This window comes from Oncorhynchus masou, chromosome 31, assembly GCF_036934945.1.
Source record: "Oncorhynchus masou masou isolate Uvic2021 chromosome 31, UVic_Omas_1.1, whole genome shotgun sequence".
Lineage (NCBI taxonomy): Eukaryota > Metazoa > Chordata > Actinopteri > Salmoniformes > Salmonidae > Oncorhynchus > Oncorhynchus masou.
The window spans coordinates 26,367,443-26,395,418 of NC_088242.1; the positions used below are offsets into that span (position 1 = coordinate 26,367,443).

The 27,976-nt window shown below is 42.0% G+C and overlaps 1 protein-coding gene across 1 annotated transcript; it reads right to left on the reverse strand.

The window, feature by feature from the left end:
• Positions 1 to 1,009: 1,009 nt before the first annotated feature.
• On the reverse strand, positions 1,010 to 27,944 carry cpped1 (calcineurin-like phosphoesterase domain containing 1). The gene is given in 6 exon segments (XM_064952766.1): positions 1,010 to 1,166; positions 2,174 to 2,216; positions 2,219 to 2,350; positions 9,971 to 9,975; positions 24,307 to 24,472; positions 27,857 to 27,944. Coding segments are annotated over 6 exon segments (591 nt in total).
• Positions 27,945 to 27,976: the final 32 nt, after the last annotated feature.

The window sequence follows — 27,976 nt, forward strand, 5'->3', positions numbered from 1 at the left end:
CGAGCACACAGCCATGCAATCTCCAAAGACAAACATTGCCTTAGTAGAATGGCCTTACTGAAGAGACTTTAAACGTGGCACCGTCATAGGATGCCACCTTTATAACAAGTCAGTTCATCAAATTTCTGCCCTCAGCCGCAAAGTGGTAGGCCACACAAGCTCACAGAACGGGACCGCAGAGTGCTGAAGCGCAGCGTGCAAAAATCTGTCTGTCCTCGGTTGCAAAACTCACTACCGAGTTCCAAACTGTAAGCACAAGGGCTTTTGGAAGTAACGTCAGCACAAGAACTCATCATCAGGAGCTTCATGAAATGGGTTTCCATGGCCAAGCAGCTGCACACGAGCCTAAGATCACCATGCGTCAGCTGGAGTTGTCACGTTCTGACCTTAATCCCTTTGTTATGTCTTTGTTTTAGTTTGGTCAGGGCGTGAGTTGGGTTGGGTAGTCTATGGTCTTTTTTCTATGTTGTGTTTATGTGTTTGACCTGGTATGATTCTCAATCAGAGGCAGGTGTCGTTCATTGTCTCTGATTGAGAATCATACTTAGGTAGCCTTTTCCCACCTGTGTTTTGTGGGTGATTATTTTTCCGTGTTTGTTCCACATGGGACTGTGTCGGTTTTCATTTATTTATCTTGTTCCTTTTGTTTTCTGTGTCCAGTGATATTTCATTAAAATATATCATGAACACATACCACGCTGCGCTTTGGTCCTCCTCTCCTTCCACCGAAGACAACAGTTACAGAAGTGGTGTAAAGCTCACCGCCATTGGATTCTGGAGCAGTGGAAACGCATTCTCTGGAGGGATGAATCATGACCTCTACCCCATCGAACACTTTTGGGATGAATACCGATCAGTGCCCGACCTCAGTAATGATCTTGTGGCTGAATGTAGCAAGTCCCAACAGCAATGTTCTAACATCTAGTGGAAAGCCTTACCAGACATAAATGCATGAAGTGAAAATATGTTTTCAGTGGATGTTATGATTCTCTCCTAAATAAAGTTTAAATCAAGTTAAATTACTAAAATTAAAGGCTTGTTTGGGAGTGATCCCAAGCCCCTGGGAGGCCTTCTGCAGCTGGCCCTCTAACCAGGCCAGGTCTCTCCGGTCCGGGCAGGCTGACACACCAAAGAACAGCTGGGTTGGGATTACAGTACATGTTAATGTTATTTAGATAATGTCATTATCAAGCTTTATGTATACAGAACATTTCAGACATGGAATGCAGAGCAATGTGCTTTACAGAAAAAAAACAAATAAAAAATATTGAAACTTTTACTACACAACAAACATAAGAGGAAAAAAAACCTAAAGAATAACAATAAAAACTGAACGACTAAAAAGCACACTAATATCTCTTTACATTTCCACAGTTTTGGCCCCTTTAGGTTCTCTGGCAGGCTATTCCAGAGGCTGGGGGCATAGTAACTAAAGGCTGCCTCTCCATGCCTCTTGGTCCCAGGCGTTGGGATAGTTAAAAGGCCAGTGCAAGGGAACCTGAGGGACCTACTGGGTACATAACTTAAAAGTATGTCTGACATATATTGGGGTGCACAATTGTGGATTGATTTAAAAACCAATAGAAGAATCTTAAAATGAATTCTAAAACTCATTGGCAGTCAGTGTTGTGTGCTCTCCCACTGGTCTTGGTCACTACCCATGCTGCAGCACTCTGTATATTCTGCAGTTGACCAATGACTTTCCTGGGTAGACCAGACAGGAGACCATGACAGTAGTCAAGCCTGCTTGTAATAAAATCATGGATGAGTCTCTCTGTATCAGCCTGAGAGAGAAACAGCCGCACAATCGAAATAGAGTTCAGAATCTAAAATGACACCTAGGTTTTTTACCCTTTCGGAGCATCATTTGTGTGACTGTCCTTTGTGTGACTGTCAGTTTTTTGTTACTTGTCATGTGTTGTGTTATTTGTGGACCCCAGGAAGAGTAGCTGCTGCTTCTGCAAAAGCTAATGGGGATCCAAATAAACAAACAAAACAGTAGTAGCCTAATTCATATTGGATTAAAGTGTTAGCTAAGGGGTGGCACTCTGCCCCTGCCATTCATGCTATAGACCAATTGTTTCTATCTGGGTCAAAATTACCAGTGTTTATATAAGGGACTGTAAGGGTTTTGTATAATCTCCTTCTACAATATGTTTTCATCTCACTCTAGCCACCCACCAAGAAGCTGAAGTAGTCATCTCCCCAGGCGTTGCCTGGGCTACAGTCTGCTGGGTTGGTGTGTTACCCAGGTCATGGTTCTCACTGACAAACACCAGAGGGATGGAGCGGTCTGTACCCCTCGGAGCCACCTTCAAGTCCCGCGCCTGCCCCTCCCGGAACGGGGTGCCTGCGTGGGGGAGAGAGGACACACTCACTGTTAGGGGTCGGTAAGTGGCGACCTGTGGGCTAGAAATAGCCCAAGCCTGCCTTTTATCCGGCTTGAGAATTGGTGGTATTATTTCTAACTTCCAAGGTTTTTTTTCTCCATTTAAAGTTTCGATGGATATTATGCCCCCCTGCCTGTTTACAACATTCATTACCATCCACATATTAAAAACTGAGAAATTGAACAAAGTGAATATATCTGCTCTGTGAATAAAGTAAGGAGAAAGAGTAAAATAAGTCTATTTATAATTTACAATCAAACAAACCCATCAATGCATAGCAAAGTATTTCTTCCTTCCTTTCTTCCGGTTTTTATTTTTCCATTTAAGTAATTATTTTACTGCCCTACTTTTGGAGATAAAAAATCCTTAGAAGTTTGGATAGGGTTGGTTTCATAAGACGAGCATTTCCGGCAAAAAAAACAAGTGACCTTTACCCTCCTTGCTATAATTAAGTGAACCTTTCTATACTCCGACACACGCATGCGCACAAGCACACACACACACACACACACACACACACACACACACACACACACACACACACACACACACACACACACACACACACACACACACACACACACACACACACACACACACACACACACACACACACACACACACACACAAATGGGGAAAATAGGATAGCTCCTTCTGTCATTTAAATCTGGTGCTTGTATTCCCCATTCAAGCAGCTGTGGTGTCTGTACTGTATCATCAATCCCTGCATGCATTGACTTTATTAACATTTGGGGATCCTCGTGGGGTGGGGAGCCAATCAGCCCATATGTCCTGCAGAAAGGAATGGACGAGCATCTAATTATCTGATGACTGATGTGGAGACCGGAGAGACTAAACCAAATCAGAGAGCCATCTGGACTAATAGTTACAAGACACTAACATGATTTAGACGAGAGGAACATTTATCATATAGAGCAACAAAAATAGTCAAGTAAGAAAGAATAAGAATTAAATGAGGTACAACGACTGCCAACTGACTGCTGATTGCTGCTGTGAACAAAGGGACAATACAGGGAGTCTGGTCTGAGGCTTTCAACAATGTGTCATTATGTTAAATCCAACTGGTAAATAAATGCTCCTGTCCTCTTAAATACATTTTCAAAACAATAATACAATTATAAAAAAAGGAGCCTTCACATACAGACACCAATAGACAAACAGGCTACTGTTGTTAGATCCACCACACTACACCATACAAGGCTACTGTTGTTAGATTTGCATCTTTTAGTACAAACTCAAAAAAGTTCTGGGACACTGTAAAGTCCATGGAGAATAAGAGCACCTCCTCCCAGCTGCCCACTGCACTGAGACTAGGAAACACTGTCACTACCGATAAATCCACAATAATTGAGAATTTCAATAAGCATTTTTCTACGGCTGGCCATGCTTTCCACCTGGTTACCCCTACCCCGGTCAACAGCCCTGCGCTCCCCACAGCAACTCGCCCAAACCTCCTCCACTTCTCCTTCATCCAAATCCAGATAGCCGATGTTCTGTAAGAGCTGCAAAATCTGGACCTCTACAAATCAGCCGGGCTAGACAATCTGGACCCTCTCTTTCTAAAATTATCTGCCAAAATTGTTGCAACCCCTATTAGTAGTCTGTTCAACCTCTCTTTCGTATTGTCTGAGATTCCCATAGATTGGAAAGCTGCAGCGGTCATCCCCCTCTTCATAGGGGGAGACACTCTAGAACCAAACTGCTACAGACCTATATCTATTATAGCCGGCCTTTGTAAGGTCTTTGAAAGCCTGACTTAGAATATGTGGACAACTACAAATACCTAGGTGTCTGGTTAGACTGTAAACTCTCCTTCCAGACTCACATTAAGCATCTCCAATACAAAATTAAATCTAGAATCGGCTTCATATTTCGCAACAAAGCATCATTCACTCATGCTGCCAAACATACTCTAGTAAAACTGAAGATCCTACCGATCCTCGACTTCGGTGATGTCATTTACAAAATAGCCTCCAACACTTTACTCAAGAAATTGGATGCAGTCTATCACAGTGCCATCCGTTTTGTCACCAAAGCCCCATATACTACCCACCACTGCGACCTGTATGCTCTCGTTGGCTGGCCCTCGCTTCATACTCGTTGGCTCCAGGTCATCTACAAGTCTTTGCTAGGTAAAGCTCCACCTTCTCTCAGCTCACTGGTCACCATAGCAGCACCCACCTGTAGCAGGTATATCTCACTGGTCACCCCCAAAGCCAATTCTTCCTTTGGCGCCTCTCCTTCCAGTTCTCTGCTGCCAATGACCGGAACGAACTGCAAAAATCTCTGAAGCTGGAGACTCTTACCTCCCTCACGAGCTTTAAGCACCAGCTGTCAGAGCAGCTCACAGATCACTGCACCTGTGCATAGCTCATCTGTAAATAGCCCATCCAATCTACCTCATCCCTATACTGTATTTATTTATTTTTCTTGCTCCTTTGCACCCCAGTATCTCTACTTGCACATTCATCTTCTGCACATCCTACCATTCCAGCATTTAATATCTATATTGTAATTACTTCTCCACCATGGCCTATTTATTGCCTTACCTCTCTTATCCTACCTCATTTGCACATGCTGTATATAGATGTTTCTACTGTATTATTGATTGTATGTTTGTTTATTCCATGTGTAACTCTGTGTTGTTGTATGTGTCGAACTGCTTTGCTTTATCTTCGCCAGGTCGCAGTTGCAAATGAGACATTTTTCTCAACTCGCCTACCTTGTTAAATAAAATGTAAAAACTTTCTCCACACTACACCATACTGCTGTTAGATCCACCACACTACACCATACTGCTGTTAGATCCACCACACTACACCATACTGCTGTTAGATCCACCACACTACACCATACTGCTGTTAGATCCACCACACTACACCATACTGCTGTTAGATCCACCACACTACACCATACTGCTGTTAGATCCACCACACTACACCATACTGCTGTTAGATCCACCACACTACACCATACTGCTGTTAGATCCACCACACTACACCATACTGCTGTTAGATCCATCACACTACACCATACTGCTGTTAGATCCACCACACTACACCATACTGCTGTTAGATCCACCACACTACACCATACAAGGCTACTGTTGTTAGGTTCACCATACCACACCATACAAGCATTAGCTGCTATGACACGTCCATGGATCAGCAGCCCCAAACCTGCTCAGCTACAGGTCCTGACAGAGATCGTTGCGGCGAGGTCAGCATTTTTCATGCAGCAGTTAGGAACGGGTGGCCAGACAGACAATTTTGGGATTCAAATATTTTTGTTGTCCCGCAGATAATTTGGAAACGACTTTCTGATTGGAATGCGTTAGCCTAGGCCTACTTATTGTATTGAAAGCACATCTTTGTCACATTATACACACGCTGCGTCAAGTTAAGGAGCTTACCTCTACTCTCCTAGTTGTGTGTGCAAGATCAGGTAAACCCAGTATATGTGTGGTCTAAATGAAATAGAGTAGGCTGCCTATGCATGGGTGGAGAATGTCATGGCAGTTATCTTTCCAAGGAAATTTAATTAAATATGATGAGTCTATAGTTTACTACAGTGTCTATAACTAAATAGTGTTAATGGACAGAAGTGGAGGGCGCTCAACCAACGTGAGTTGAGTTGCAATCCATTTTTTAAATCATAGTTTAAAAGGAAAAGGTGCATCGCCAGCATAGGCTACCCAGGGAGATCGTTCAAGACTGACATCGACATTGAGGACGTTGGGAAATGCCCAACCATAGGGGCAACAGTGAGAGCTATTGCATAAAGCAGGCTTGAGTTTTGCTCGGGCATTGTGGTGGTGGGTGTTGGAGGGGCTGGCGGTTGAGCATAATTCCATGACTCTGGATCAAAAGCTTTTGTGTTCAATCCCAGTTGTGGATAAGGATAATTCCATGACGCTGGATCAACAATGATTGTGTTTACCATTCAGAATGAGTGCCTAAACTTAACCCTTAAGTTCTAAATTTGACGTTTGGAGAAATGGAACGATACAGAGCAGCAGGAGCAACAGGAACACTTAAATTTGACCTTTGGAGAACGTGGATGAACGTCTAACTGAAGGGAGACTGTGAGAACTTGTTAGCGTGTGGTCTCAATTAAATAGAGTAGTCTAGCCTATGCATGGGAGGACAAGCACCTGGCAGTTAAGCACCTGACCAAGGAGCTATTGAAATTAGAAAGTTAAAAAATGTCATGTAATAAGGTGTGAGATGAAAATGGACAAACTGAAGGGTGTGCAATATAGAAGTGTAGTCAGTGGTCATTCTGAACCTTGTTTGAGGTCAGTAGGTCACATGACCAAGGAGCTATTGAAATTAGAAACATTGAAATTCATGTAAAAACATGTGAGATGAAAATGGACAAACTAAAGGGTGTGCAACACAGAAATGCCACGGATCCTGTGAGAGCAAGATGTACATATAGGGAGAAACATAACACTGTACCACAAGAGAAAGATACACTTAGAGTGCATTTGCCATTCTGGTAAAATGCATTGTCTATTGTATAGGACAGGAAGCCAAATTAAGGCCATGAAAGCATAGGACAGCTGGACATACCAAGGTCAGAGGGACACACAAAGGAGGGGGTCAGCCAAATGACCAACGGATGGACTATAGACATAGGACATATATTTTTAGGACATGAAGAGATGAGACACAGTCTACTAGTCCTAATAAGGACAAGCCAAACATAAGGGGCCCATAGGATAAGATGGGCATGTATTATTTTTGGGACATGAAGAGGTCCTGTCACCATTACAACTTGACTGAAAGCAGATATGGGCGTTATTGGGCGTGAACAAGCAGGATGCACAGATTAGGATATAATGGTGGCAGATGGACTGAGGGAAATAACTTCATTTGCATGTGGGATGCACTCATATGTTGTATGTGTATAAATACAGAGCCATTGTTCTGGAAAGGGTGTGTTCCGCGGACCATCTAGGCTTCTGATATGTTTGTATTAAAAGCCTATATTGAATTCACAAGTTCTTGTCAGTGTTATATTTTGTAACGATCCTCCACGACAATCCCTCTGGAACTTTCATTGCGCACACCTGGCCCCTATTCCCACTGATTGCATTTGTATAAATGTGCCCTTTGTTTACCATGGTGCTGTCGATGATTGTTACTATGTCCGATGGTGTGTGTGTGTGTGTGTGTGTGTGTGTGTGTGTGTGTGTGTGTGTGTGTGTGTGTGTGTGTGTGTGTGTGTGTGTGTGTGTGTGTGTGTGTGTGTGTGAGTGAGTACCTGTGCTGTGTGTTTTGGGCTTTCGCACCCTTGGGGATTGCGCAGATGATGACGGGTCTCGTCCCGTGTTCTAATCATCGTGCGTGTGTGTATTTATTCAAGGTTCTTCTCGCTCTTTTGTTTGGGTTTCAACCCTGTGTTTCTGTTACTTGTTTGTTTGGTCTTCGTCCCCGTGCCTTTACGCGGCACTCCGTAATTGGGTGGAATAAAAAAAACTATTACGCATTCTTGCGCCTGTCTCTCAAATAAATCATGCCAACGTGACAAGAAGGATAGTCAGTGGACATTCTGAACTTTGTTTGAGGTCAGTATGTCACATGACCAAGGAGCTATTGAAATTTGAAAGTTTTTAAAAATGATGTAAAAACGTGTGAGATGAAAATTGACACACTAAAGGGTGTACAATGTGTAGGGTCATTGAGTGTACATGCTGAACCTTGTTTAAAGTCAGTAGGTCACATGACCAAGGAGCTATTGAAATTCAAAAATGTAAATAAATAACTTAAAATAGTGTGAGATGTAAATCGACAAAAAAACAGTGTGTGCAATGTGTGCCTATGCCGTCGGGTTAGCTATAACCAGTTTGGAAAGTTTTAGGAGTAATGGTTAAAGAGCTATTGAAATTTGAAAAATTTGATTTGTCACTATGTTGACGGTCCCTAACTGCTGTTGGTAGACCTAAGGGAAACTACAGGTGAATATCCAACCTGAATCTGTCTTTACCTCGGTGGTGGGCGTCAGACAGAAATCCAGAGGGTGTGGGCAGGTGCGATATGAAAAGTTGTGTGCCGGAGCAGGATGAATAAATCGGTTCTGTGCAGCTGTAGCTCCAGTCCTGCTACAGTTATACCTCATCAATCTGCATTTGGGACAAGTCAATACCACGGTATCGGTGAGTGATGATGAGACTAAGATTTTTCACATTAGGGTACTAGGGGGTAACTAGCTGCCCCTAACAACAATGTCTAATTGCTGGCACAAAAAAAGCAATGTTTAGGGAAAAAAAGTGTATCTGGATGAAGGTCATGCTTTGGCGAATAAACTATAAAGGGACATAAATGGCTATTAAATGTTATTATTTACAAATTTGTAAGTAAGTAATACTTAAAATCTAAGTCTAGTTGTCATATTTTAATTATTTAAATCAAATGTGGGGGAAAAAATGGTGTTGCACATGTTACTATTAATATCTTCACTATGAGGAGATTTCATGTCAAGTCCCTCTTTAAAACTCACAGGCACATTCATTTTCTTTGTTGTTCCTTTTCCTAACAATCCATTATGTACAATTGCACTAAATATCTATTTGAATAATACAAGATTTTAAATCCCAGCAGCCTTTAAAATGACAATCAGGAGCAAAAGGTTTTCAATAGTTGTAACATTGTTGTTGCATCACTTATGCTCTGCTATTACACAATTCTAATTTGTACCTAGGTCACAAATAAAGCTATCCCCAGTACAATTGGAGCACAACTCATGAGCCCACCTCCTGCATTGCTCACACCTAATCCAGTCCTGTGACTGAAAACAGCTCCTCACAGAAAATACATTCCGCATCACCTTCTTTGGTGGCTGATGTGCTGCAACAACCTTCTTTGGTGGCTGATGTGGCTTGTTGTGCTGCAACAACCTTCTTTGAGACAACTTTTATTTGAAGAACCTGCACCATTTTCTTTCTCTCTCTCTCTTCTTGTTGATGTTTCTTTCGAGCCTTTTCCTCCAGCAACCTTTTGTAAGGCGAGGCTGTCAGTACAGCCGCAGACTCTGCCTTCCTCTTCCTCAGCCTCGACTCCTGTAGCCTCGACCTCAGAGACAGCTCCAATAGAAAAGCTGCAGCTGTTGGTTGTTGGTTTAAGCAAAAACAAACAAACAACAAGAATACATGAGTATTGGTACAATAAACACTTCTAACAGACTTTATTATTTTATTACCAACATTTGGACATAGGTAGGCTGCAGGGTGGAGGTTGTGGCGAAGATAGATGTGGTCGAGGTAGAGGTTTTGGCATTAGAGCTAGTGGCGGTGAAGGTAGAGCTAGTGATGGTGCTGGTAGAGGTGGCGGCGGTAGAGCTGGGGGCCGTATCGGTAGAGGTGGCAGTAGAGCACTGTTGAATGAATTCTTTACATTGAAAATAAACAACAGGGGGATCACGTGACCCTTGAACGAGATGGCCGCATGAACTAAGAGCTCCGCACAAGTAGTTTCCAATTCCTAATCTTACCTCCACTTTAAACTCCTTTAGCTTTAGTCAAAAAGTCATGGCTATATTACAGGTAACATTTTTACCCGGACTCGGGCATTAGCAACGGAAAAGGCCTCCAAGAAGCAGCTAGCTTCAGAAAAAGCTAGCGCCATTAGCAAAGAGCAAGAGGACCCGTTCCCTCCCGAAGCCCAACGAATGCCAACCCCACACTCTGTCGAAAACATCCTTTATGAGTTGAGATCCCAACGTACAGAACTCAACATTAAATTAGATGCCATTAACTCTCAGCTCAGTGCGATAGGGGGCAAGGTGACAATCCTGGAAAATGCCTTGCCTGACATCAACAACAAGAACCATAAACGCGGGGCACCTGGACGAGGCAGAGGGACGAATCTTATCCATGGAAAACTTATTGACAGACGCCATGGAAACAATAGCATATGCTAAAAAGAAAATAGAGCATCTGGAAGAGAAAACATAGGACCTGGAAAACAGGGAGCGAAGGAATAATGGTGTTCTATTAAATCTGGGCGAAAAAGAAGAGGGAAACATGCCACTGATCCGCTACTTGCAAGACAAACTTCCCGAGTGGCTCCACATGTCCACCGACAGGCCCATAGAACTCGAGAGAGCTCACCGAGCACTGAGGCCCCCACCAGCAGCCAGACAACCACCGCGCCCAATCACCATACGTTTCCTGAGATTCACCGACAAGGAACGAGTCCTACAGGCGGCGAAAATCAACACCATTACAGTGGGAAATGCCAAACTCACTTTACACCAGGAACTGTCAGCTGGAATACGCCGAAAGCGCAGAGAGTTTGACGAGGTGGGGGAGGGTTCGGAACACGGAATTGAGACTGAGCGAGGGAGGTGTTCAGAGATTGTTATTTTATGTACACCATTTATTTTCCTTTTATGTGAACACAGCTGTAACTATTATCCACCTTTACCCAGAGATGACTTGCACTAAAGTTTGATTACTGTTCGATGACGATGACTAGCACCTTAAATCTATTGACATGGAACTGCCATGGTCTAGGCCATGCAATTAAACGGAAAAAGATACTATGTGCTCTAAAAAAGGAAAAAGCAGACACCTCTGTGATGCTGAACATGCCAAACTCCGTAGAGCTTGGGTGTGACAGGTGTATTTCTCATCTTTCAAATCAAACCGTAGAGGTACAGCCATACTTATCCATACACATGTTCCATTCATAATTGACAAATACATATCTGATCCAGAGGGGAGATTTATTTTGATAACTGGGTCACTGTATGGACAACCAATTACTATCTTAAACATATACGCCCCTAACACAGATACTCCTGCTTTCATGTCAAAAATGATAAACCTGTTCAATGATCATTTTGTTTCCTTTTGCGTGGTGGCCGGAGATTTTAATTGTACGCTTAACCCAACCCTAGACAAATCATCTCAAATCCCCACCACAAATCCTAGATCTGCAAAGATGTTGAACTCTCTTACTAAAGAGATGGGACTGATATCTGGAGAGAGACTAATAGCTCATCTATGGACTATACATACTACTCTAATGTTCATAGCAGCTACTCCCGTATAGATTACATTTTTATCCCAAAGAGTTTCATAAATTCAGCCACGTGTACAATCAGACCCATAGCACTTTCAGATCACGCCTTTGTCCACCTCCGCTTGGACCTCTGCAAAAACATCCCGAGGTCAAAGAGCTGGCAATTCAACACCTCCATGTTATCAAACGAAGCGTTCCATACATTGGTAACTACATGGATAGACAACTACACACAAGACAACAAAGATTCTCCTGTTTCTCCGGCCACAATGTGGGACGCTGCTAAAGCCACACTAAGAGGTCATCTAATTGCATATGCTTCCTCTAAGAATGGAAGCACACAGGCTAGATCTTGAGAGGGAGCTAGAAAGCTGTGAAAGAGGACATAAACAATCCCCAGACAGCACCTCCTGGAGTCAACTTAAAGCAGCCAAAGCCAAACTGAATTTGGACTATACTTGGGAGATAAAATAAATAAGTTTTCTTTACTAAACAGAAATACCATGAGTATAGCAATAGGCCAAGTAGATTGCTTGCTTACCAATTAAAAAAAGAGCAGTCAGAGCGTACAATCATGGCTATCCAAACAGCAGAGGACGAGGTCACATACGACCCTTTTCATGATTTTTACTGCAAACTATATACCTCTGAGAGAAAACACACGGAGACAGAACTCCACTCCTTCCTAGAGGGAATCTCGCTACCTAAACTATCAGATACCGACCAAGAAGATCTCAACTCCCCCTTCACTCCTGAGGAGATCCTGGAGGCAATTACCTCCATGCCACCGAACAAGTCCCCAGGCCCAGATGGATTCCCCAGAGAGTTCTACCAAGCTTGTTGGCCCCAGCTTAGCCCTATCTTCATGCCAATGCTGGATTAATTTTGCAAAAACGGAGTTCTCCCAGACTCAATATACACAGCTCGCATTACAGTGTTGCTCAAAAAAGACAAGGACCCTCTATCCTGCTCGTCCTTTCGGTCCATAAGCTTGTTGGATTACGATTACAAAATAATTACCAAATTGCTCACCAAAAGACTAAACACTCTTCTTCCCAAAATAATAAAAGCAGACCAAACTGGATTTCTTAGAGACATATACTCTTCTGATAACATTCACCGTCTTTTTGATATTATTGATCAAGTAAACGCACAGAAGACCGCTGTCCTGCTGGCTTCACTGGATGCTGAGAAGGCATTCAACAGGATGGAGTGGAGCTTTCTGTTCTCAGTCGTAGAAAAGTTCAATATGGGCCTAAACTATATTAAATTGATCAAATCACCATACTCTCATCCAAATGCCATGGTGACTACAAACAGACTGAATCCTGACAGATTCGCTTTGGGACGGGGCACAAGACAAGGGTGCTCGCTGTCCCCCCTGCTCTACTTGTTGGGGACGGAGCCGCTGGCAGAGTTGATAAGGAGCAATCCAAGTATTACGGGTGTTTCTGCAGGCGGCCTGCAGCACAAGATTTCGCTTTACGCGGATGATGTCTTGCTCTACATATCCTCCCATTTGAGACACAATTGCTCAGTATGGCAAGTTTTGAAGTTATAAGATACATTTGAACAAATTCACTGTCTGTCCTCTCAATCTTACACTCACCAGCTCTATGAAGACATTCCAATGGAAGACACAGGTCTGAATAGCCTTTTCAAGGAAAACTGTCTTTCCCTCCTGGATCGAATCAAGAATGATCTCCAAACCTGGATCTCCCTCCCAATTAGCTTAGTAGGAAGAATTAATGTCATCCGAATGAACATCCTCCCTAGACTGAAATATTTATTTCAGATGCTCCCATGCCATCTCCCAGTTTCCTTTTTCAAAACAACTAACCAAAGCATCACCAAATGTATATGGGGCAATAAAAAACCTAGGATCAGGGTCTCCACTCTATCGAAACCTGAATCTAAGGTCTTGCCCTTCCCTCCCTTCAATTGTACTACTGGTCTGCCCAAATCCGCAACATGCTAACATGGATCACAAACAGACAAGAGTCAACATGGATTCAGATCGAAGCCTAATCCTGTGGTTCATTGCCACTAAGCTCAATTATCTTCATTAATAACTTTAGTGAAGTGGGCAACATAGCCAAAACCTTTGTAATTTACAGCACCCTACTAGCGTGGAGGGACTGTAAGAAATACCTGGGCATTTCCTCCCAAATATGTTCTCACTCGCCTATAGTAGGCAACCCAGACTTGCCAAAAGTCCTGAAGGATGCCAACTTTAATCTTTGGCATACTCTAGAAATCAGGACCTTTTCAGACCTATTTCATCAGAACACCACTACACTAAAATCCTTTCAAGAACTCTGCAGTGAATTCAATGTGCCAAGATCCCTTTTTTTATATCTTCAAATTAGACATGTCATTTCTTAATTTACCTCCAAGAGGAGGTTTAGAACTCAGTTGAATGAAGTTGAAACACTTCTTGTCACAGCACAATCCATTAAAGGCAAAATGTATTATATCTATAGACTCCTTTCTGAGAAAGGAGGCTCCTCCTTTACTCCTTTGAAAATAATCTGGGAAAAGGACCTTGGTCTGACTATCAGTGATGAGTTATGGGCGGAGGTTTGCGACAGGGTATACTGCTCCTCTACTAATGTAAAAATGAAAGAATCTAATTACACATTTTTGTACAAATTGTATTACACTCCTTTGAGACTCCATAGAATGAAAACGGACATCTCTCCTAACTGTAAAAGATGTACCTCTGAAAGTGGAACCTATATGCATGTATTTTGGAACTGTAGAAAGATTGCCAAAATCTGGCAATCTATACATACTGCTGCACAGAAAATACTAGATGTACAGTTTGATATGACCCCGTGTATCTATCTTCTTCATGCTCAGCAGGACTTTGTTCTTGATCCTGACAGAGAAAATTTGCTTATGACTATTACATACTTTGCTAAGAAATGTATTATTATATTGTAGGCCTCTAATACCCCTATTGTGGGCCTCAAATACCCCTCCTACATTTAAAATGTGGATTGACCAGATTGTTGACTTTCTCCCTCTTGAAAAGCTCACTTATGACCTCCACCTCCAGTTTGATAGACTCTGGTCTCCACTACTCAACTATATTTCAAATTGGACAGAGTGAATGGGGTGATTAGGGAAATGAGCAGATACATGTTGTGTAAGGTGCTGTAAAATCTAAAAACTAATTATTTGCTCGTTGTCTCAGCTAAGGCTGGAAATAGCTAATAAGAACCTTGATAGTGCTGCTGCAAGTTTTATATTGTTTTTTAAAAATAATTATATATAATTATATATATATTTTATTTGTAATTTTTATAATTATTATAGTTTTTTTTATATAAATTATTATTTTGTATTTCTATCTTTTAAAAGTCTGTCACATTAGTGAATGTGGAATGTGTTTTGTTGGTTGATTGAAAAACAAGAAACTTAATTTAATAAAACTTTAAATTGAAAAAAAATAAAATAAACAACAAAAACAATACATTGGTGTTAGTACAATAAACACTTTCTACCAAGTACGTGCTGCTTCTACCAAGTACATGCTGCTTCTGCAACGTTTCGTTAATTTGGATTATTTTTTCTTACCGGCAATGGGCCACTCTATAACCTCAGCGGACACAAAGTCTGCTTCTGTGAAGATGTCCTTCTCCAAAGGCTACAGCCCACTGGCCCGGAAGCCCCCCACTCCTCTCTCCACACTGGCCAACTTCTTATAGGCCTTTGCGAAGAGGCCAGACATTAGGTATATACCTATCGTTTTCCCAGGATGGGTCGTCATACACTACTGCCCTGTTGTAAAAGGCCTTCAGACCCTTGAAGACGTTACGGTCTAACGGCTGCATCTTGTGGCTGCAGTGGGTGGCAGAGTGATGAGAATCACACCCTGGCTTCTTGCCGTCAGAATAACCTCCAGGGTCTAACGGGAGGGGTGCCCATCGGGGATGAGGATGTGGGGTTCCTCAGGGATGCAACCAAAACTATGGGTGAAGTGGTGGAGCCAGACGACAAAGATGGTCCTGTCGACCCAGCCTGAGTCACTCACCCTTCCAACGGACCCTGGAGGGTCTCCAACCAGCAGCTGTTCTTTCATCCTCTTCCGGGGGAAGATGAAGAGGGGCGGTACGTACTGCCCCGCTTCACTGATAGCACAAATTACTGTGACTGTGAAGCCCCTCTCTGTGCTGGTCTTCCGTGCAACCTGTTTTTCTCCCTGGGTGGCCACCACAGGCAACGGTTTCTGGACACTTTGTTTTCCCATCTCATCCATGTTCCCAATCCTCATTGGCGAAATGTCCCTGACGCTGTTTTTAAATGTCCTCATAGGCCGTAAAAAAAACGGGTCAACCTAAAGCTCATTAAAGCCCACGGCCCTCAGAAGACCGGTTGGTTACAGTACTCAAACTGATAGTTGAGAGTTGCGCTTCGTTAAGCCACTGCACCAATCGAGCCCTGCATACCCCGTTCCTTTGCTGAACCTGTGCTCAATTCCCAACCTCTCTGTCAGATGGAAGGCGAGTCTTCTCACGTCCCATGATGTTAAGCCAAATAGGGCTCTTTCCATTTGTTGAATGTGGTTGACAAGGTCACTTTCATGCGTGGAAGAGAAGGCTGGCACCCCACCCATTTGGCTGAAGCCTGGGTTTTTCTCCTCCTTTCCTCTGTGGTGCTGTAGGGTTCTTGGTGGAATGTTGAGCACCCTGGTAGCCCCCTTTAAGGTCTGCCAATTTTCTACTGCCTTCAGGGCATGTTGTATCACCTCAGAGCCATAGCTTCCATAGTCTGTTTTCTTCTTGTATTGTCTCATCTGCAAATAAAAACATGAAATTATTTTAGGAACTGTAAGGAACTGACGCCTAATCTAACAGATGGCCCCTAACCCTAACTACCCCACACAGGACTGTGTACCTTAAGACAGGGCGGTTTCTTTCAAACCACCTGACTCAAAGTATTAATATTAACCTGCAGGGGGAAGAGGTGCCAATTTAATAGCCCTCTTAAAAACGTAGCTTGCTATCTAGCTATATGACATAAAATGCTGTGTAAAATAGCTAAAAGGCTATAAAGTACGACTAACTGTAAAGCTATCAGTCACTAGTGAAAACATTTACAACTGCAATTAAGTTATGTTATATTTTTTTATGTATCTTACCTCAGATGATCTTGTAGTAAGGTTGCTAGCTATCACTGCTAGCAGCTTACTGCTAGTGAGGTTGCTAGATAGCAGGTAAGAAACAACCATAACCATAAAGGGGCCAGTTACCCCCTAGTAGAGTGGGGCGAGTTGCTCCCAACACACTCATCCAACATATTACAACTTCACTCAAAAATGATCTAAATTTTTCTGGCTAAACAAGTTGATTATTAATCTTAAGGCTTCCCTACTTGTATAGTTTACAATTGGCACATTCATCCCACTACTCTCCTCTGTAACTGTTCCCCAGGTCATTACTGCAAATGAGAACGTGTTCTCAGTCAACTTACCTGGTAAAATAACAAATAAAATAAAATAAATATATATATACAATTGAAGTAGGAAGTTTACATACACCTTAGCCAAATACATTTAAACTCAGTTTTTCACAATTCCTGACATTTAATCCGAATAAACATTCCCTGTCTTAGGTCAGTTATGATCACCACTTTATCTTAAGAATGTGAAATGTCAGAATAATAGTAGAGAGAATGATTTGTTTCAGCTTCACATTCCCAGTGGGTCAGAAGTTTACATACACTCAACTAGTATTTGGTAGAATTGCATTTAAATTGTTTAACTTGGGCCAAATGTTTCAGGTAGCCTTCCACAAGCTTCCCACAATAAGTTGGGTGAATTTTGGCCCTTTCCTCCTGACAGAGCTGGTGTACCTGACTCAGGTTTGTAGGCCTCTTTGCTCGCACATGTTTTTTTCAGTTCTGCCCACAAATTTTCTATAGGATTGAGGTCAAGGGTTTTGTGATGGCCACACCAATACCTCAACTTTGTTGTCCTTAAGCCATTTTGCCACAACTTTGGAAGTATGTTTGGGGTCATTGTCCATTTGGAAGACCCATTTGCGACCAAGCTTTAACTTCCTGACTGATGTCTTGAGATGTTGCTTCAATATATCCACGTTATTTTCCTCCCTCATAAGCCATCTATTTTGTGACGTGCAAACCCTCCGGCAGCAATCCATCTCCAAAACATGATGCTGCCACCCCTATGCTTCACGGTTGGGATGGTGTTCTTCAGCTTGCAAGCCTCCCCCTTTTTCCTCCAAACATAATGATGGTCATTATGGCCAAACAGTTCTATTTTTGTTTCATAAGACCAGAGGACATTTCTCCCAAAATTACGATCTTTGTCCCCGTGTGCAGTTGCAAATGGCAGTCTGTCTTTTTTCTGGCGATTTTGGAGCAGTGGCTTCATCCTTGCTGAGCAGCCTTTCAGGTTATGTTGATATATGACTCATTTTACTGTGGATATAGATACCTGTTGTACCTGTTTCCTCCAGCATCTTCACAAGGTCCTTTGCTGTTGTTCGGGGATTGATTTGCACTTTTCGCACCACAGTACGTTCATCTCTAGGAGACAGTGTCTCCTTCCTGAGTGGTATGACGGCTGCGTGGTCCCATGGTGTTTATACTTGCATACTATTCTTTGTACAGATGAACGTGGTACCTTCAGGAGTTTGGAAATTGCTCCTTCAGGAGTTTGGAAATGTCAAGCAAAGAAGCACTGAATGTGAAGGTAGGCCTCCACAGGTACACCTTCAATTGACTCAGATGATGTCAATTAGCCTATCAGAAGCTTCTAAAGCCATGACATAATTTTCTGGAATTTTCCAAGCTGTTTAAAGGCACAGTCAACTTAGTGTATGTAAACTTCTGACCCACTGGAATTGTGATAGAGTGAATGATGAGTGAAATAATCTGTCTGTAAACAATTGTTGGAAAAATTTCTTGTGTCATGCACAAAGTAGATGTCCTAAACGACTTGCCAAAACTATAGTTTGTTAACAAGAAATATGTGGAGTGGTTGAAAAACGAGTTTTAAGGACTTCAACCTAAGTGTATGTAAACTTCCGACTTCAACTGTATATATACAGTATATATATATATTTATATATATATATATATATATAAAAAAAAAATTACATGAAAAATTGATCAACTTACCACAAAATTATTTTGTAGAAATATATCCAAAAGTTGTGATGCCACAGATGACATTTTTGGTTGAGCAAGAGCAGTGGCAGCCAGGTAAAGTGTTGGGGAAATAATTTGGTGACATCTTGTGGTCTTAATGTGAATTACAGGAGGGGGGGCAGCTACCCCAGGGGGCTAGTTACCCCCCTAGTACCCTAAAATGTGAAATGATTACAAAGTTAAAGAAACAATACAACTCTATGCACATGACTAATATTTTCAATTTCCACTGCAAATTTTACAAAAACATATTTAGGTTCACTTGAAGAACAGTGCAGATGCAAAGATGGGTAACAGGATGACACTTTGTGTTGTTTTAGTGCCATCATTCTGTTACAAAACTTTGCATCAGCACTGTTCTAAAAAAAATGAATGTGTAATACATTTTAAAGTGAAATATCGGAGTCTCAGCATTATTACCATGAAATTGCCCAACACGTCAATTGAGATTCATGAACCATGGCGAGCTGTGATTTCTGTAGACACAACCCCATTAAGGCATTGACAGCAACTGTAACCTAGAACCACATGTCTAGCTGTGATGCTGTGTTTCATTCACCCATTGATTTCTGATATTAAAGTTATGATGTATGTGGACAAAAGGAAGAGTAGCTGCTGCTTTTGCAGCGGCTAATGCGGATCCCAATAAATACCCTTAAATACCAAATATTGCAACGTTAGCTTCTATGAGGCCACTAGCTTCTATGATGGTATCTGAGCTGAGCTCAGAGAATATCTGAGAAAGAAAGGATTTTGACAGGTCTGGATAAACACATTCCGTTGGGACTCTGCTGAGAAAACTATAGTACTGTACTGTATACCACATCGTTGGCTCAAGCATTTAGGAGATTGAAGGGTTCTCCAGCTTCTCGTCCTTCAGTCAAGCCAAATACTGTATATAACCTATGTATCCATATTCATCAGACTGCATACTGTGCTTAACTTCATGTGCGTACAACCTTGTCCTTGAGAAAAAGTACAAAAATATGCATCACAATTAGTCTAAAAGATAAAAACTATATAAAAATGAATACATAATAGGCAATTCACAAGAGCTATAACAAAACAAGGGCACCGGCAGTATTACAAAGTATTGTATTGACTTCACTATGAATCAACTGAGCCAGCCAGTACATTCTGACACAGATGTACCAGAGACAGTTAGTTCTAACTCCTCTCTGTAGGGGTCCCCCCTACATAGTCTCCTCTCTCCTCCTCTCCTTTCCTCTCCACTGTCCCCAAACCCCTCATAAACACATTAGAAGCTCTTCCCATTGGACATCCCCATCAGCAAAACACACACACACACACACACACTCAGACACACACACACACACACACACACACACACACACACACACACACACACACACACACACACACACACACACACACACACACACACACACACACACACACACACACACACACACACACACACACACACACACACACACACAGTGCTGTGCACACACACAGAGCCTGATTTCCCCACTCTTTCTCCTGTCCAAATTATGCGCTGCTGCTGCTCAATTCCACAGAGTCCCACTTTATCTGCCTTCAACTACAATTAGAAGGCTTCCGCATGGGTGGAGGGGGACTGTATGGCTCAGTTGGTATAGCGTGGTGTTTGCATCACCAGGATTGTGGGTTCAATTCCCGGGGCCACCCATACGTAAAATGTATGCACACATGACTGGATAAATGCATCTGCGAAATGGCATTCAGCATATTATTATATTCTATACTACTGGGAGTCAGAGACTAGCCTCACTCTTCCCTTCCCCCATTCATGTGCCCTTCTGTCGTCCCCTAACCAACTGCTGAAGTCTTTTGTAGTGCTCATTAGGAGTGTGTTTAGTCCAGCATGTTGCTTTAATCTAATCATCCTTCCTTCTCTGAACGTTTCACGGCTCTTCATTCTCTGTGAGAGTCCTTGATGGGTCTCTCCCTCAGTCTCTCCTGGGATGGGATTACATTTTACTCATTTAGCAGACACTCTTATCCAAAGCGATTTAGAGGAGCAATTATGGTTAAGTGCCTTGCTCAAGGGCACATCAAGGGATTTAAAAGAGCAACCTTTCGGTTACCGGCCCAATGCTCTTAACCACGAGGCTACCTGCCGCCATGGGATCAGCGAGATTTGTCAATAATAGCAGCACGGAAAGGGATGGTGACAGGGGATATGTTTCCTCTGACAGCTGCTAGTTAGGGAGACCTGTGGATTTCTGGAGTAGGGGGTCAGGGATGGGCATTTTCATTGGGCCCAGCATGGAGCCTTGTGGCATACCACAGGTAGTTAACAAAGGTGATGGATGATCAAACTGTCAGTCGCTGAATCCTTCAAGGCCCTGTGTTTTCCTGATCACTACAGTGATAATGTACGTTGTTGAAGGATACAAGTAGAGAATTTAATTAATTATATAGCTTTTCTCCCTTTGTGGTGACTGAAGAATGGTGAAATAAGAGATATTTTCACACAATAAAGTGAGGTATGCAAACAAGTTGGGGAGGGAGATATTTACTCAAAGACACACCCAGCCAGGAGACATTTGGGGCCAATTTCCTGTCTTTCCCTGACAGCACTGTTTGTGGAAAGGCAACTTCCCCTGGCCAGCAAAAAAATTTTTTTTCTGTTTGTAAATAAACACAAACAGCTTTTTGGGGATTTCAAATGCCATTTGGGGAGTGTTGCCTGGCAGTGCCCCCCCCCCCCCCCGGCAGTGGGAGCCGTGGAAACGGCAGTGCATGTGACGGACGTAGCTTGTAATGCACCTGGCACACACAACCTGCTTAGGCTGCCTGACGGTAACTAAGAGAGACGGCAGGCCATTTAAAATGTCCCCAAACCCTGGGCGGTTAAACTATCACTATGCATTTGGTAGGGACATGTGAAATCACAGTGACCTATAAATGCAACTGATCAGGGAGGGATGGAGGGATAAAGGGGAATGAGAGGAAATCGTGCCCTACTTATCAAAATCAAATCAAAGTTTATTTGTCACGTGCGCCGAATACAAGTCAAATGTGCACCAGTGAAATGCTTACTCACAGGCTCTAACCAATAGTGGGAAAGAAAAAGGTGTGTGTGTGTGTGTAAGTAAAGAAATAAAACAACAGTAAAAAGACATTTGAAAATAACAGTAGCAAGGCTATATACAGACACCGGTTAGTCAGGCTTATTGAGGTAGTATGTACATATGTGTATGGTTAAAATGGCTGCAATCCCGTTAACAGAATGATATAACAACAGCCAGTGAAAGTGCAGGGCGCCAAATTCAAAGCAACAGAAATCTGTTGAAATTAAAATTCCTCAAACATACAGTACATGTATCTTATACCATTTTAAAGGTAATCTTGTTGTTAATCCTACCACAGTGTCCGATTTCAAATATGCTTTACAGCGAAAGGACCACAAACGATAATGTTAGGTCACCACCAAGCCACAGCCATTTTTCCAGCCAAAGAAAAGGTCACAAAAAGCACAAATGGAGATAAGATCAATCACTAACCTTTGATGATCTTCATCAGATGACACTCATATGACTTCATGTTACACAATACATGTATGTTTTGTTTGATAAAGTTCATATTTATATAAAACAAAATCTGAGTTTACATTGGCGCGTTACATTCACCAGTTCCAAAAACATCCAGTGATTTTGCATAGCCACATGGATTCAACAGAAATGCTCATCATAAATGTAGATGATAATACAAGTTATACACATGGAATTATAGATATACCTCTCCTTAATGCAACCGCTGTGTCAGATTTCAAAAACTCTTTACGGAAAAAGCAAACCATGCAATAATCTAAGACGGCGCTCAGAAAAATAATCAAATTTGCTGCAATGTTGGAGTCAACAGAAACCAGAAATTACATGATAAATATTCCCTTACCTTTGATGATCTTCATCAGAAGAAGAATCCTAGTTCCACAATAAATGCTTGATTTGTTCGATAATGTCCGTTATTTATGTCCAAGTAGCTACTTTTGTTAGCGCGTTAGGTATACAAATCCAAATGCTTGTGCAGGTCAAGCATTATTTTGGACAAAAACTTCAAAAAGTTATATTACAGGTCGAAGAAACATTTCAAACTAAGTATATAATCAATCATTAGGATGTTTTAATCATAAGGATGTTTTAATCAGGGGACTGAGCACGCAACCCTGGGGTGCTCCAGTGTTGAAGATCAGCGTGGCAGATGTGTTGCTACAGTGCCTTGCGAAAATATTCGGCCCCCTTGAACTTTGCGACCTTTTGCCACATTTCAGGCTTCAAACATAAAGATATAAAACTGTATTTTTTTGTGAAGAATCAACAACAAGTGGGACACAATCATGAAGTGGAACAACATTTATTGGATATTTCAAACTTTTTTAACAAATCAAAAACTGAAAAATTGGGCGTGCAAAAAGAGGGTAGCTCTGGGGTCATCTGTATGCACAGCATTTGTTATGTAAGCAGAAGTAAGATTTTTTTTAGCTAAATGTGCATTCTTCAAAATGTGAACAAACACTACAGAAAAATGATACCTTTTTATATAGTAGTAATAAAATCATGTTCATGAGAACTATATTGGACACATATAGTATACATCCCAGAGAAGACAGACAGACAAGCCTGGTGACTTCTGCAGATGCACATTAGAGCCAAATATTCCACAGATCCACCCTTGGAAGGCAAAGCACCCCACAGTCCCTAATTGTCAGGCAAAGGTAGTAGGGAAGCAGCACGTTGGCGTGCAACAATATTATCTCTGCAGTGGGTCTAGCCTTCCGATTCCTCTTACCCTGTTATCAAATTAGTCAGCTGGACATCAAACACTCACCAAGCTATAGCCGCTCACTTAATTACATTCACCACCAGCACCTGTTTCCCTGCTAATGCCTCTCAGGCATACAGAGAACACCACTCAAACTTGTTCTCCTCTTTAAAACCACATAGGGAAGGATTGGGTTTTACTGCATTTTTTCTTACATTGACAAATGGGAGTTTAGTTTTCCTTAAGGCCTTCTGCTTTCTCCCAAGCCAGACTCAGATCTATTTGAGTAGATAAAACTCATCATTTTTCCAAGATCTACCATTTGTGAAAAATTTCCTAGAGGCAAATACTTCCCTCATATATTTTTGATAAAGCATCACACAGATACAGTAGTGGGAGGGAGTCTACTGTTAAATCCGCCGGTATCAAGATGCGGCTCATTCTTCTGCCTCTCATAGAGAACATTCTGTAATGATTCCAAACACTCTTAACGTTCTCAAGAGTGCATACATTTAATCAGAACAATCTCAGTGGGGAAGGGGAATCCATTAATCATTATATAACAGCCATATTCCATTCCCTTTATAGACCCATATAATATCAGAGACTTTCAAACTGATTTATCAGAATGTCAGTAACAGTGCATCTGCATAGCTGCTGGGCATAAGACTGTTGTGGTCACACAACTGCAATGAAATGTGCCGTAGCAAAACTATACTCGTCCACTCCCAGTTGTTGTTATGAATACAAACGATGGCATCATGTCGGGGACAGTGACACAAAAAGGATCCCATCATTGTCAAAGCATGACTGGACTGCTCTCTTCTATACGGTATGTCTACCATATGAATAGAGGAAATATTCTCATGTTCACACCTTTTAAGGCTCAGGTGTCTTTCCTTTGAACTTTGTCTTACCTTGCATGGACCATGTCCCCACACAGCACCACGAACTTGGGCCTGCGGCACAGCTTTTTGACGGCCTCCACAGCCTGCTGGGTCAGTTGGACCTCTTCGGCCCACTCGTCCCCTCCCCTGTCACAGTCCCTGAAGCAGGATGGACCTCTCCATTCCTTCTGCTCTTCTGGGAAGGTAGGGGAACAGGGGAGAGTCATGCCAGAGTCATTGAAGAAAAGATACACTCAACATACGTTTTTTGACACCCAGTCTCTCCTCTGTTCGTGAAAGTAATGCTGGGGTTATAGTCCTAATAGCAGTATTCTTACAAAATGGTCCTGTAGACCCACAGGGGATTTTGTTCTAGCCCTTACTAATCAATTAATCATCAAGCCCTTGAATCGTTTAGTCTGGTATGTTACTACTGTCTGTAACAAAAAGCCTACAAACCCTGTGGGTCCAGGGCCAGGAGTAGAGAACAACACTGATGAAACAGTTATTGTCATAGACGTGTTTCCCCTCTCAATAAAGAAAAAGGTTAAATAATTGGGCCTAACAGAACTATGGATATTGATGTGTGCATGGCAAAGTGTTTCAAATAATCTGGACATTACATAAGGTGACCATAACCTACAATAATCTCACTCAAATGTTAATTTAAAAAGGCATTTGTTTTCACAGAGATAGGCAGGCATGCTGCGCCGCTAGTGAGTAGCAGTCAGGAGGACCCAAGACGAATCTAACATTGTTTTTAATGGATTGCCCTTGTTGCATAAAAATGGCCAGCAGAAACAGACATCCGCTGTTTGTACAATGTGTTAAGAGGAAGGACAAACAAACTCTCTCTAGTCTGGTCTGCATCCCTCATTCTGTTCTAGAAGCTCAAAAAGCTACACGCTGTGTATACACACACACACACACACACACACACACACACACACACACACACACACACACACACACACACACACACACACACACACACACACACAATACAGTACAGCATACACTCTCTCTCACACACATTGACACACACACACACTGTACACAGCAGGACTTCCTTTCTCATCAGAATCTTCAATGTTTAACAAGCAGCAAATGAGTGATGGTGATTCACAGTACTTGGAACAACAAGTCTTTGTATCTTCGTTTAGGAAATAATGAGGAACATTCCCTGCTTCTATGGTTAACAGTAAGGGCAATTCTGCTACATTTTGACCTCATATTAATTATCTCCAGCACCATACCAGTGTTTACATAATGTGACAATGGCACGTTTCTATGATCTGTTGTAAAAAAACAATAAGAAGAAAGGTCCTAAAAAAATGCTTCTCTGTGACTTCACAGGGTAGAATTAAAAGTAAGGAAAACTGCGATTTTTAAAACGTGCCACAAGCTTCTAGCCAGAGGGAGGTATTTTCTTGCTCCCCAAGTCACCACGAATGTCATACTTTGAAAATCACTGTTTTTAAAATATTGTATAAATATACCATTTTCATATATGTAGACACTGGTATTGTGCTGGAGATAATGAAAATGATGTTGAAAAGAGTTGGAATTGCCTTAACATGTCTTACTTGCAGGGTATTTGGAGGGATCAAGGTTAAGGCAATGTAAGGTCTGCTTCCAACTCACACCCTCAAACACGTAGATCCCCTGAACGCAGCTCACTTTCCAGACCACTTTCCAGCTCACACTCTCAAACACCTAGATACCCTGAACGAAGCACCCTCTCCAGATCCCAATCACATGAATTCTGATCACCTGTTCACACACCTGTATCTCTTTGTCACACACTATTTAGTTCAGTTCTTTGCACCCCATCACTGTGAGGTATTGTTTGTTTTGTGACACATGGCTTTTGGAGTGATGGGTTTCCTGTGAGTTACTCTTCCTGTGTATGGTAGTTTTTGCCTGCCTCACTAACGACGCCTATTCCCTGCCTGTTCTTTAGCATATTAGATTTCCTGTTATCTATCTATTGCCTGATCTCCCAGACTACGTTACTAGCCTTTTCCCTGCCTGTACTGTTGCCGTTTTGGACCCCCTGTGCATGACCTTCTGCCTGCCCCTGGACCCAGCAACCTGCCTCCTCCTGTGGTCCTTTGCAATAAACACCTTCTGTGCCCTGCACTTGAAACCAGCTCTCGGTCTCCCTCGTGTTCCTTACTGGCAAATACTAACTAATTTTTACATTACAATTTTCAGTTGAAGTTTATATCATTTTCACTGAAGACAGAATGTTGCTTGGGTACTTTTCATAGGTTGAAAACTTCCACGAACTTCTACAATTCAGCAAAATCCTTATGCTGTAAAGGTTTATGCTGCAATATAATGGAATATCCTGCATCAGCATATGGGCCTTAGTTCACTGATCTCTCCAGCACCAATTGGATATATGTGTTTCCTCCCAACCCTAGATATGTAACAGGCTAAGCCCTCTCTTTTTTACTGCCTCATATGAGACAGACGCATGATTTGTAAAGCTTTCATACTAGCCTTTAATCTCTCATTCTAGCCAAGCCTGGTACCTTTTAACATTAAACAACCTTTACAGTAGTGTGCGTCTCAGGAATCGCTGCTGTATGAACTATTTTAGAGGCAACTTTTTTTTTAAAGCATAAATAGTTTTTTACACAAGGAGCCAAAGCTCCCATGACCGCTGATAAGTACACGCAACTTTGTGCGGATGCACTGAGCGAGCACCACTTCAAACATAAATCGGAGAGATTTCTCAGGTGGTAGATGATATGTTCAAACAATGTTAATCATAATTCAACATGAAGCACTGAGGGGCTTTTTAATAAAAAATAAGAGGAATGAAATTTGGAACTTATATGGAATTTTCAATGAAGAGAAAAACCTATTAATTCCACCATCAGTTTGAGGTGCTGAAAAACTAACAATGTGTTAGAGATGTGATGGTGCAATCAGCAAAGCTGTCAGAGGAAGAGATTAGTCTGCAAATCTGATTAGTTTGAACACTCAAATGCCTCAGTCTGTAAGCGTGGCTAGAAATGGGACTATTCAGCCTAGTCCATTCACTGGTCAAAGGTCAAATGTCTAAGGTAGATAGGGTCTTCACTAGTTACCACAACTACAAAGTCATTATTAAGGCTAAACCTAAATTTAACCACACTTCTAACCTTATGCCTAACCTTAAATTAATGCCAAATAGCAAAATTTTTTTTTCATACATTTTTATGATATAGCTGATATACACCGAACAAAAATATAAACACAACATGTAAAGTGTTGGTCCCATGTTCCATGAGCTGAAATAAAAGATCCCAGAAATGTTTCATATGCACAAGAAGCTTATTTCTCTCAAATAAAATGCTCAAATTTGTTTACATCCCTGTTAGAGTTGGCATATCAGAAGCTGATTAAACAGCATGATCATTACGCAGGTGCACCTTGTGCTGGGGACAATAAAAGGCCACTCTAATGTGCAGTTTTGTCACACAATGCCACAGAGTTCTCAAATTTCGAGTGAGTGTGCAATTGGCAAGCTGACTGCAAGAATGTCCATCAGAGCTGTTGCCAGAGAAATTAATGTTAATTTCTCTACCAATGTCGTAATAGACCGCAGACCACGTGTATGGTGTCTTGAGGGCGAGCGGTTTTCTGATGTCAACGTTGTGAACAGAGTGCCCCATGGTGGCGGTGGGGTTAAGGTATGGGCAGGCAT